We start from the raw sequence: 12475 nt of genomic DNA, 5'->3' as shown, positions 1-12475 counted from the left end.
CAAATGATTAAGGGAAAATTGTAAATGCAAAGTGCAAAGTGAAATGGAAAGTAGCTGTTTTCATTTTCCAACTGCCCAATTTAGCATTTGCTATTTATTTTCAAAGTGCATTCAAATTCCTTCCTGGAAGTGTGAACCAGGAGCAACAAGACATCACCACGCATGGTTAAAAAAAAAAAAAAAGTTGTTGGAATATAAATATATTTTCTTCATCTATACAAACAACACATACATGTGAAATGTACAATTCAAGTGTAGGGGGAATTTACAGTTGTAATGCATAATAACTGTTGTACAATGGTCTTTGTCCTTAGTGTATGTGTCAGCACCAATACATTGAAATACCATAGACTCATAGTAGATTCCAGGGATAAAGACCCTGATATGACTCTATTCAAATGCTTTGTATTATGGGACAATTCTCCTTATTGCCAATGGAAATAAAGTAAAACGTACATGCAATCTTCCGCATGCTTGATCTGTTACTATGTTTTTGGTAGTCCCCATAGCAAAGCTGGGGTCAATTCCATCACAATTCCAATTATTGCTATTGAATACAATTCCTATGGATTCAACAAGCAGGAATTGAAATTGAACTGACCCAACAGTCACCTCTCACAGGGTGCTCTCCAGTGTGTTGTAGTTGTCCTTGAAGCTCTTGAGCTCCAGGAAGTGCTTTGGCCTCTTGCTGCGCTGGCTGGTAGAGGGCAGGTAGGTAACTTGGATGGTGGAGGGGCTGCTGCGGGCTGGGGAGCCTGTCAGGTCCTTGGCTGCTGACTGGTGATGCTGGTCCAGACTGGTGGTGCTGGAGTAGGCTTTCACACTGAGGGGAGAAGAGAGAGGGTAGTGTCAAACTGAAATTAAATGGCATGATAACGTGAGAGTGAAGATTTCTGTGACATGATGAGGAGTTGAGGACGAAAAACATCTCTTCCTACTGATATATTTATTTGTTGAGCAAACACATTACTTTTTGTAATAATACTTACACATCAGCCAGTTCATTCAGAGCATCCTGGTATTTCATATATTCCTGTTCACCAAATACCTAAAACACAGAGTCACTTCCACTGACGAACACTGTCAACACAAACAGTCAATTCACAAAAACTAAAAATAAAAATAAAAACATCACACACACAAACACTTACCCCTGTGCCATGGCGTGCACTGTCATATCCCTCCAACAGGTTGTCAATGAGGGTGCTACGGCTGCTCTTGATCAGAGAGTGGGAGTTACGCAGATCCAGCAGCCAGTTGCGGAAACTGCGTCCTGTGATGGCGTTCGGGTTGCGGCCCATCTCCTGCAGCGGGATCCCTGGGGTTGGAGAGAGGACTCATAATTATAAGAAAGAGGAAAACGTAATGCCAATTGGAATGTACAGCCATGCTTTAAACCATAGGTATCTTAAAATCTCTACTATCGGCTCTTACCCGAGTCCCGAATGGCATCTAGAGCCTTCATCCTGTACAGGTAGTTGTAGCAACCTGAGAATATCATGGAGGTCATTAATGATACTATTACAGTACTATAAAAACACAACAGCTTGTCCACTACAGAGAACAAAATTTGTTGCATGTATACATTTGAATGGTGACTTACTGAACTGTGTCCCGTGCTTCAGCCTATCATCCTCCTCAGAGAGCAGACGCGGCTCGAAGCGGATTTCCTGAACCTTGGACAGGCGTGCGTCAATCTCTTCCCGCAAACCCTGCGGAAACACCCACAAGGCTCAAACCATCAACATACAAAGATAACACATACTATGGTATTAATCTGTTTGATTGATTGCAGCATAGAGTAGGATAATAGTAAATGAGAGAGATGACCGAGAGGTTTGCCTCTATTGACAGCTGAGGGTCTTGCCTTGGGTGCGTTGTGTCCAATAGGGGCATGGGGTCCTCTGCGGGACCTCATAGCGAAACGCATGATCTGCCTCTTGACGAAGATAAATAGCAATACAAACACCTGTGCAAAAAAACTATCCAAGTCAGAATGTCAAGAATATTAGCAATAAGCAATATTAGTATAGGTTACTTTTAAAAAAGGCACAATCCATACCAGTTTGTGTTACTTATAAGTCATTTTAAGTAGTGAAATATACCACGATTGTCTAAGGCAGGGCTCTCCATGAAGAGGGCTCTCCATGAACAGGATTGGAGACCCCTGGTCTAAGGCATGTGACATGCAACCATATATCACAAAGAAGCTGTACCATTAACGTTAGATAGATAGCTAACTGTTGTTAGCCTATTCACCAGGGGCTATTTGTATGCATAGCTTAGCTGGCTGGCTAGCGGTACATCTCTCACGGATTGCACCCAATGATGTGTACATATAGCTAAGTCATTGATTGCGCCTAGTAATGCATTTAAAATATCACTTACCAGGCTGCCATATGCCATAACTAGCACTACATTCACACCGGACAGAGGTGACTCGGCCATTCTGAAATGTCCTTCTTCAGAGGTTTCTTGGGTTTGCTACATTACCCAGATATACTTTTGAGGAGATGGGAAACTCCATATAAATCGTGCTAACGCCCAGGCGTCGTCAATGGGCATTCCGGGCGATTCTGGGACAAGGAGAGCTCTCTTGCTAGGCGTGAATGGGAGCGCTAGCTACAACAATTTCGTGAACAAGAAGTACAACTTTACAAATATTTTCAGAAATGTGAGATAATTAACGTTCTCTGTAATATCTTATAGTTTGGAATCATGCCATTACGTACTTTCGAGGAAAATAGCAGGCTAATCAACTCATATCCTGACTTTGAGAAGGGATTGAGCGACGCAGCATGACAACGTTAACACGATTGGTCGACAGTCTGCTGGGTGGGGCATTATACGTAGTGCCATTTATTGCCGATGCGATTCCTATCTCCTCCTTTCTCTAATATTTCTGCGTTAGATACTAGATCTAAGGGTTGGCTGGCTAGATCCCAGGAGATAGTGAATCAAACATTGAGCCAATGTGTGAGTGATATTCCAACGAAACAGTGTATTGATTTTGAGTCAAGCTAGCTACACATTCAATCAAATAACAATTGTGAAGAAGACACATAGCTAGATAGCATTGTGTAAAAAGAGATGTTCTTCGATGCGGTTTAAAAAAAAAATGTTTTTTTAATTGAACCTTTATTTAAACTAGGCAAGCCAGTGAAGAGCAAATTCCTATTTACAATGACGGCCAAAGTTGGACGACGCTGGGCCAATTGTACGCCGCCATAATGAACTCCCAATCACAGCCGGATGTGATACGCCTGGATTCAAACCAGGGACTGTAGTGACAGCTCTTGCACTGAGCTGCAGTGCCTTAGATGCTCCGCTACTTGGGGGCCCACTCTGGTTTAATGGCGGTAGGCATCCAATAAATGTTGCATTACCGCCACCAACTACACTGGAGTATAACTCCCTTATACTTTGCATGAAAATAATAATATATATGTATTTTTTTTTACCAATCATCTAACCCTACACTCATTAAAAACCCACCACCCTGGGCCTCCAGAGAGGCGCAGCGCTCTTAGGCACTGCACTGCAGTACTTGCGGCGTCTCTACAAAACCCTTGCTCGATCCCGGGCTGTGACACAGCCGGCTGTGTCAGGTGACCCATGAGGCGCTGCACAATTGGCCAAGCGTCGTCCGTGTTAGGGGAGGTTTTGACACCCAGGAATTCCTTGTCCCATCACGCTCCAGTGACATGTGTGGCGTGCCGGGTGCCTACACGCTGACTTCAGTCACCAGTTGTACAGTGTTTCATCTGACACATTGGTGCAGCTGGCTTCCGGGTTAAGCGTGCAGTGTTTCAAAAAGCAGTTTGGCTTGGCAGGGTCGTGTTTCGAAGGACGCATGGCTCTCGACCTTGTTTGGTAAAAGTACCAAACAACAAAACAAAAAAAATACCACCCTACTCCACTAAATCTAACTAGTCGTACCTCAGGCCAACAGCCTGAAAGGACGGGACACTACCACTTAATACACCCTGTAACTCCTCTGACGTCAAATCTTGTACATCCAAATAGTTCTCTGCAGCTGCCACCGCAACCTGCATTTTCTGCGACTAACGTCCCATCCCTGTAGTATAGTTTATAACCATTGTTATAAACTCAAAAAATCCAATCTTACTGAAGCATACATTATATCACTTGTTGGCCTATCCCTCTGTACTGGTACAGATCTACTATTCACATGGCTCCTAACTGATATATACTAGCATCACTTTGTCGGGCAAAGACTCAACATCAAAACACAAAAGAACAGACAACGACTCTTCTGTTTCTCCACTCACGCCACCCTGTCTGTTGCACCAAACGATGAGCATCACGAACACTAGGAATCTTCTCCTTCAGTTGGTCCTCTTTCATATTTACGGCTACCCCAGTAATCACTCCTTTCAATGGCACCCTTTTCTTGAGCACAAAACAATTCACATCTCTTGTCCCCAGTCGTTTGATATGGAGAACCTGCTCCCTCTGACCAACAGAAACACAAACAATTATCACAAGGCCACTTCGGGTCATAGTAGTGGGGAAGTAGTTTGTGGGTGAGGTGCTATGTGGGGAGTTTTTGCCCGCGCTGCATTCGGCTATATAGGTCCGCTAATACAGGACTATTGGGGGGTGGCAGGTAGCCTTGTGGGTAGGAGCGTTGGGCCAGTAACCGAAAGGTTGCTGGATTGAATCCCCGAGCTGACAAGGTAAAAATCTGTCGTTCTGCTGCTGAGCAAGGCAGTTAACCCACTGTTCCCCGGGCGCCGTGGATGTCGATTAAGGCAGCCCTCCGCACCTCTCTGATTCAGAGGGGTTGGGATAAATGTGGAAGACACATTTCAGTTGAATCGATTCAGTTGTACAATTCCCCTTTCCTTTCTTTAAAGGCCCAAAATACAGTTGAAGTCAGAAGTTTACATACACCTTAGCCAAATACATTTAAACTCAGTTTTTCACAAGTCCTGACATTTAATCCTAGTAAAAATTCCCTGTCAGTTAGGATCACCACTTTATTTTAAGAATGTGAAATGTCAGAATAATAGTAGAGAGAATTATTTATTTCAGCTTTGGTTTCTTTCATCACATTCCCAGTGGGTCAGAAGTTTACATACACTCAATTAGTATTTGGTAGCATTGCCTTTAAATTGTTTAACTTGGGTCAAACGTTTTGGGTAGCCTTCCACAAGCTTCCCACAATAAGTTGGTGTGAATTTTGGCCCATTCCTCCTGACAGAGCTGGTGTAACTGAGTCAGGTTTGTAGGTCTCCTTGCTCCCACACACTTTTTCAGTTCTGTACACACATTTTTTTTATAGGATTGAGGTCAGGGCTTTGTGATGGCCACTCCAATACCTTGACTTTGTTGTCCTTAAGCATTTTTGCCACAACTTGGAAGTATGCTTGGGGTCATTCATTTGGAAGACCCATTTGCGACCAAGCTTTAACTTCCTGACTGATGTCTTGAGATGTTGCTTCAATATATCCACATAATTGTCCTTCCTCATGATGCCATCTATTTTGTGAAGTGCACCAGTCCCTCCTGCAGCAAAGCACCCCCACAACATGATGCTGCCACCCCCGTGGTTCACGTTTGGGATGGTGTTCTTCGGCTTGCAAGCATCCCCCTTTTTCCTCCAAACATGACGATGGTCATTATGGCCAAACAGTTGAGGACATTTCTCATTATGGCCATCAGACCAGAGGACATTTCTCCAAAAAGTACTATCTTGGTCCCCATGTGCAGTTGCAAACCGTAGTCTGGCTTTTTTTATGGTGGTTTTGGAGCAGTGGCTTCTTCCTTGCTGAGCGGCCTTTCAGCTTATGTCGATATAGGACTTGTTTTACTGTGGATACAGATACTTGTGTAACTGTTTCCTCCAGCATCTTCACAAGGACCTCTGCTGTTGTTCTGGGATTGATTTGCACTTTTCGCACCAAAGTACGTTCATCTCTAGGAGACAGAACATGTCTACTTCCTGAGCGGTATGATGGCTGCATGGTCCCATAATTATTATACTTGCGTACTTTTGTTTGTACAGATGAACGTGGTACCTTCAGGCGTTTGGAAATTGCTCCCAAGGATGAACCAGTCGTGGAGGTCTTGGCTGATTTCTTTAGATTTTCCCATGATGTCAAGCAAAGAGGCACAGAGTTTGAAGGTAGGCCTTGAGATACATCCACAGGTACACCTCCAATTGACTCAAATTATGTCAATTAGCCTACCAGAAGCTTCTAAAGCCATGACATAATTTTCTGTGATTTTCCAAGCTGTTTAAAAGCACAGTCAACTTAGTGTATGTAAACTTCTGACCCACTGGAATTGTGATACAGTGATTTATAAGTGAAATAATCTGTCTGTAAACAATTTTTGAAAAATGACTTGTGTCATGCAGATGTCCTGCAGATGTCCAGAAGTAGATGTCCTAACCGACTTGCCAAAACTATAGTTTGTTAACAAGAAATGTGTGGAGTGGTTGAAAAACGAGTTTTAATGACTCCAACTGTCACGTTCCTGACCTTATTTCCTTTGTTTAGTCTTTGTTTAGTTGGTCAGGACGTGAGCTGTGTGGGCATTCTATGTTTTGTGTTTCTATGTTGGGTTTGTTGTTTGGCCTAATATGGTTCTCAATCAGAGGCAGGTGTTTGTCATTGTCTCTGATTGGGAACCATATTAAGGTAGCCTGTTTTCACTGTTTGTTTGTGGGTGATTGTTCCTGTTCCAGTGTACCAGTGTTTAGTGTTCACGTTACGGGACTGTATCGTCTTCGTTCCTTTTTGTCGGTTTGTTGTTTTGTTCGGTGTTTAAGTATTTCCCATTAAATATGGATGATATTCACGCTGCATCTTGGTCCTCCTCTCTTTCCAACAACGGAAGCCGTTACAGAATCACCCACCAAACTCGGACCAAGCAGCGTGGTAACGGGAAGCAGCGGCAGCAGCAGGAGCTAGCAAGGCAGAGCGGCTGGAAGCCCGAGAGGCTCCCCAAAAAATGTCTTGGGGGGGGGCACACGGGGAGTGTGGCTGGGTCAAGTAGGAGACCTGAGCCAGTTCCCCGTGCTTACCATAAGGAGCAGTTGGCGAAATTGAGGTACGAGTCGGAGGATGTGTGGGGGGGTTATTGGACAGATTGGAGGAAAGTGAAAGGATGAGAGATTATGAGACATTCGATGAGTTGTTGGTAAAATTGGAGGAGGCCGAAGAGAGAGAGCTGTTGGTTTGGCGTATAGTATACACGGTACTCGCCCTGAGGTGTGTGATTACCGTGGAGAGCGGGAGTACGAGCAGACACGGTGTTATGTGGAAGAGTGCACGGTGTCTCCTGTACGTGTGCATAGCCCGGTGCGGTACATCCCAGCTCCACGTATCGGCCGGGCTAGAGTGGGCATCGAGCCAGGTGCCATGAAGCCAGCTCAACGCAGCTTGTCTCCAGTGCGTCTCCTCGGGCCGGTGTACATGGCACCAGCCTTACGCATGGTGTCCCCGGTTCGCCAGCACAGCCCAGTGCGGGTTATTCCACCTCCCAGCACTGGCCTGGCTACGGGGAGCATTCAGCCAGGTAAGGTTGGGCAGGCTCGGTGCTCAAGAGCTCCAGTACGCCTTCACGGTCCGGTCTATCCGGTGCCACCTCCTCAGACCAGCCCAGTACCACCAGTGCCAACACCACGCACCAGGCTTCCAGTGCGTCTCCAGAGCCCTGTTCCTCCTCCACGCACTCGCCCTGTGGTGCGTGTCTCCAGCCCGGTACCACCAGTTCCGGCACCACGCCCCAGGCCTACTGTGCGCCTCAGCAGGCCAGAGTATGCCGTCTGCCCAGCGCCGCCTGCGCTGCCCGTCTGCCCAGCGCCGCCTGCGCTGCCCGTCTGCCCAGCGCCATCTGAGCCGCCCGTCTGCCCAGCGCCGTCTGAGCCGCCCGTCTGCCCAGCGCAGCCTGCGCTGCCCGTCTGCCCAGCGCCGCCTGCGCTGCCCGTCTGCCCAGCGCCGCCTGCGCTGCCCGTCTGTCCGGAGCCGTCAGAGCCGACCGCCAGTCAGGAGCTGCCGGAGCCGCCCGTTAGTCAGGAGCTGCCGGAGCCGCCCGTTAGTCAGGAGCTGCCGGAGCCGCCCGTTAGTCAGGAGCTGCCGGAGCCGCCCGTTAGTCAGGACCTGCCGGAGCCGCCCGCCAGTCAGGAGCTGCCGGAGCCGCCCGCCAGTCAGGAGCTGCCGGAGCCGCACGCCAGTCAGAAGCTGCCGGAGCCGCCCGCCAGTCAGGAGCTGCCCTTCAGTCATGAGCTGCTCTTCAGTCATGAGCTGCCCCTCAGTCCGGAGCTGCCCCTCAGTCCGGAGCTGCCCCTCAGTCCGGAGCTGCCCCTCAGTCCGGAGCTGCCCCTCAGTCCGGAGCTGCCCCTCAGTCCGGAGCTGCCCCTCAGTCCAGAGCTGCCCCTCCATCCAGAGGCGACCATCAGTCCAGTGGGGTTCATTTGGAGGGTCGCCGTTAAGAGGAGGCCACGGAAGCGGGGATTAACTATGGTGGGGTGGGGGCCATGTCCAGCGCCGCCACCGTGGACAGATGCCCACCCAGACCCTCCCCTACAGGTTCAGGTTTTGCGGCCGGAGTCCGCACCTTGGGGGGGGGGGGGGGGGGGTTACTGTCACGTTCCTGACCTTATTTCCTTTGTTTAGTCTTTGTTACGTTGGTCAGGACGTGAGCTGGGTGGGAATTCTATGTTTTGTGTTTCTATGTTGGGTTTGTTGTTTGGCCTAATATGGTTCTCAATCAGAGGCAGGTGTTTGTCATTGTCTCTGATTGGGAACCATATTAAGGTAGCCTGTTTTCACTGTTTGTTTGTGGGTGATTGTTCCTGTACCAGTGTTTAGTGTTCACGTTACGGGACTGTATCGTCTTCGTTCCTTTTTGTTGTTTTGTTCGGTGTTTAAGTATTTCCCATTAAATATGGATGATATTCACGCTGCATCTTGGTCCTCCTCTCTTTCCAACGACGGAAGCCGTTACACCAACCTAAGTGTATGTAAACTTCTGACTTCAACTATACATATTTTTCTTTTATTCAGATTTTTCGGGGGGTGCGGCAGCATCCGCAGCACCCCTACTTCCCACGACTATGCTTTGGGTTACCTTCACCGATTCCACAGCACTTAACTACGTTTTCAACCACCCTGAAACCACAAATGAATCAGCCAAAAGGCAAGGGTCCACTTTTTCAAAAAATGTCACTACCGTCACAGACTCATCTTTATCCTGCCCACGGTGCAAGCCTCGTGCTCCAAGAACTTTACCACACTTACCACCTCTGATACTTCGCCCTCATTTACTTCCATTTCTCCTCATCTCTTCGATCCGGTGTACAGCTCACTCTGCTTACACTTTCTAACATTCTTCTTCAACAAACCATTTCCCTTTTTCCCTCCATTTTTAACCAATTCAAGCTCACCCTCTTCCTCTCTCCAACCTCCTCTGCCTCTCTTTTCCCCTCCATTCCTCTTCCGTAATCCAAGTATACGTCTCTTATGATAATAGAGCACTTCTCCTCAGGGGCGCCAATTTGGTTTTAGAGGTGGGGTGTCCTCCCCCAGAATTTGTTTGGGTATCTAAAGCTAATTTTCAGAAATATTACACATTCCAATATGGCATCTCTATTTAGAACAAATAGTAAGCAAAAAGCCCACAGTCATCAAGCTCGGTAAAATATCATTATTAAATATGTTTAAGTGATTCATAAGACTGAACAAGATCAAAGGTAATTCAGTCATAAATATCATGTTGCACCTTTAACCAATAGCCTAACAAATGAACAACTCTTGAAAAAATACAAAGACCTTTGATTGTCTTTCCTAAAACGTCCGAGCCGCCTGCACGCCCGACCCCCACCAGTCTAGTCAATAACTCAACTCTCTCCAAACACAATTTCCTCCCCAGTTCACACCTTAAATTTGTTTTATTCCCAAGGGAAAGATTTTGGGGAAAAAACAACAACAAAAAAACTCTACACCTCATACATTAACACACAGAAACAACAAATCCTCCATATAATTAATCTCATAGGACTAATAGTACTGTAGAGCTCTTTTTACTTGTACACAATATAGCTGGGTAGCCCCGCCCTGACCCTAGGGGTCCACCACCCTGCAGTGCTCCAACCCAACACATCCCACTCAGCTTTAGGATCTTAGTGAAACATTAATTATTGGTTTCGGGTGTGTTAGGCTGTTAAATGCTTGGTTACACAGTTTCTTCAAATAACAGTCTCCAGTATCAACATTTCCAAGCAAACAAAAACAGGGAGAAGGGAGACATGCTGAGATAAAATAGCATACTCTTTGCCAGAATTCAGCCAGCCTTCACAAGACTATAATATATGTACATATGTTCCGTTTTGTGTTTTACACCTCCGGCAGAGGAATGACATTTCTGAGTGCAGAAACTATTCAGTTTCACTGGCATATATGTTCTATGGATGGTCTTAAACTGCAGTAATTTATGCCAGAGATGATATGAATATGACTGGGCATTCTAACATATCTGTATTCATTCATCACCATCAATAGCTTCTACCAGGTCTTCCTCATATTTTTGTTTTACATGTTTTGTGTCATCGGGAAAAGCCTCTATCAACCCTTGATAAAGTTTTGAAATCAACTTTGGAAGTTTGTCAGACTGCCTTAAAATAACATCTGTCTTGTCCAGTGTTTGCTAAACAGAGAGAACAAAGTATTGTATCGGCAAGAATTCACCTCACCTCCGTCACAGACGGGTCTTCCCTGGCTGCCTGACCCTGTTGAAACCCCTGTCACCATCTGATCCCCCTAAAATAAGGCACGACAAAGAATGACCTTGGTGTACATTTAGACATTATATTATCCCAGAACAGAATCAATGGTTCAATAATTGAAATGACCATTAATCCCAGATCCCAGACCGTAGCTTTAAGCCTAAACTGCTGTCCATCAATTCAAGATGGAACTTTGTATCATTCACTGATATTGTTAATATACTGCAAAATTTCCCTGAGCTCCATTCCCTTGCTGTCTGACCCTGCTGGGACCCCTGTCACCATCTGATCATACTAAGAAATTATGAGCATACTGTTGTGTACTGACTGCTATAGAGGGCTGCAGGTCCCGAAAGAGATGATTTCGGTGCGATCTGCATCATTGTGAAGCAGAATTCACAAAGCGTTGGATTGTTCACCCACTAATAGGGAACGTGAGCTGGGTTTAGACCGTCGTGAGGCAGGTTAGTTTTACCCTTCCCAATTGTGCGAAACGTCAGGAATTTTTCTTCTTAAATTTTAAAAACATTTTTGTTGTCTGACAGATTATTTGGAAACGGTCCTCTTTCTGCTTTGTATGCGTTAGCCTTGTGAAGTCTCTCCCACTCTGTCTGCTGGGATTTCCTGTTTGGTCGTCTGCTTGTTGCAGGAGGCCAGTGGACAGAGCTGGGAGGATCGTCAGCTGATGTGGCGCACCTGTGCAGGCTTGGCCTGCAGGCTATAAAGGGTGGCCCCATCCTTCTCTGACTGGCTTCCATTAACTTTTGTTTTTTTTGTTGGTTTGTTTCCACCATACAACACCTACACTACTGATCATACAGACATCCACAGCTTATGTTACATTTATTATTTAGTTTAATAAATGTATTAATTGTTACCTTGAAGTCATGTGTGGTCTCCCTTTGTGAACCAGGTTGTTGTGAGCCAGGTCGTAACACTGTGAGGGCTCGTCCAATTGGAGACTTTGGTTATATGGTAGTATGTTACTTGTAAATTTGGCAAATTTAATTGGGTTGGTATTTGGTTTGAACCCTGTTCTGTGTAGGGGTAGTAATCGGGGCCAAATTGGGTTCAGCTGTGTTACTGCAGTTCTTAGAATGCAATGTGGTACTATTTGTTTGGCAGTCTTTGTTTTGGCATGTCCCTGATTTTTCCTTTATTGTGTAAGCTTTAGGGGTTTTGTTGGATGCTGGAAGGGAAGCAGCTCTTGTCCCCAGTGTTTGTCTACAAAGCCATTTGTTTTTCTATTTCCATTGGGGTTTTAGGTGCTGGTACATGTGTTTTATATTGCTTTGGTAAGGATGTCCACTTCAGTTGGTAGGAACCACATATCCCCTTGTAGGTTTCAGGAACTGATCTCCTTTTAAGATCAAGTCATTTTGTTTTATCTCTAGTGTGGTGGATGATGCAGGTAGGGTCAATTTGTGATAAATTGCCTTGGAAGCACTTCCTTGGATTCAGATCAGTCACTGTATTTCCTGTTGCCTTTCTGATGGAACCACTGCATAAATACCCCCTGTCAGTATCTGCACGAAGACTAGGTTTGCGATTATATGGTCAGTTAGGTCAATTAGTTAGAATGGGGTTGGGGAGGTACCATTTTTGTCTTGGTTGCCCTTCACATTATCAGTGTACACTATATACCAACACTAGTTGTGTAGTCTTTTGTCTGTCTAAATTGGTTCTTTTAGTTGTGTTTATCATGGCTAGTAAATTGCC

The 12475-nt window shown here is 45.8% G+C and overlaps 1 protein-coding gene across 2 annotated transcripts; it reads right to left on the bottom strand.

Moving 5' to 3' along the window:
* Positions 1–57: 57 nt before the first annotated feature.
* Positions 58–2802, bottom strand: c22h1orf43 (chromosome 22 C1orf43 homolog). Of its 2 annotated transcripts, none has more exons than XM_055875850.1 (7): positions 2389–2802; positions 1868–1982; positions 1604–1712; positions 1435–1488; positions 1152–1318; positions 990–1048; positions 58–823 (listed from the first exon to the last, which is right to left on the bottom strand). In XM_055875850.1, the coding sequence occupies exons 1-7, from the start codon at positions 2397–2399 to the stop codon at positions 616–618; spliced, it is 723 nt and encodes a 240-aa protein (XP_055731825.1). In that variant the 5' UTR covers positions 2400–2802; the 3' UTR covers positions 58–615. The 2 variants fall into 2 exon arrangements, with proteins under 2 accessions (XP_055731825.1, XP_055731824.1); XM_055875849.1 differs by having other exon boundaries at positions 1868–1969; positions 2389–2801.
* Positions 2803–12475: the final 9673 nt, after the last annotated feature.

This window comes from Salvelinus fontinalis, chromosome 22 (assembly GCF_029448725.1).
Source record: "Salvelinus fontinalis isolate EN_2023a chromosome 22, ASM2944872v1, whole genome shotgun sequence".
Lineage (NCBI taxonomy): Eukaryota > Metazoa > Chordata > Actinopteri > Salmoniformes > Salmonidae > Salvelinus > Salvelinus fontinalis.
Note: the sequence above shows the minus strand (reverse complement) of the source record. Positions and strands in the feature narration are given on the sequence as shown.

Excerpts from the sequence above, each read along its gene's own strand:
- c22h1orf43 (XM_055875849.1), bottom strand. The coding sequence starts at position 2,448 with ATGGCCGAGTCACCTCTGTCCGGTGTGAATGTAGTGCTAGTTATGGCA. Across the intron at positions 1,319-1,434 it reads AGATGCCATTCGGGACTCGG|GGATCCCGCTGCAGGAGATG; the intron begins GTAAGAGCCGAT and ends CTCCAACCCCAG. Across the intron at positions 824-989 it reads CTGAATGAACTGGCTGATGT|TGTGAAAGCCTACTCCAGCA; the intron begins GTAAGTATTATT and ends TTCTCCCCTCAG.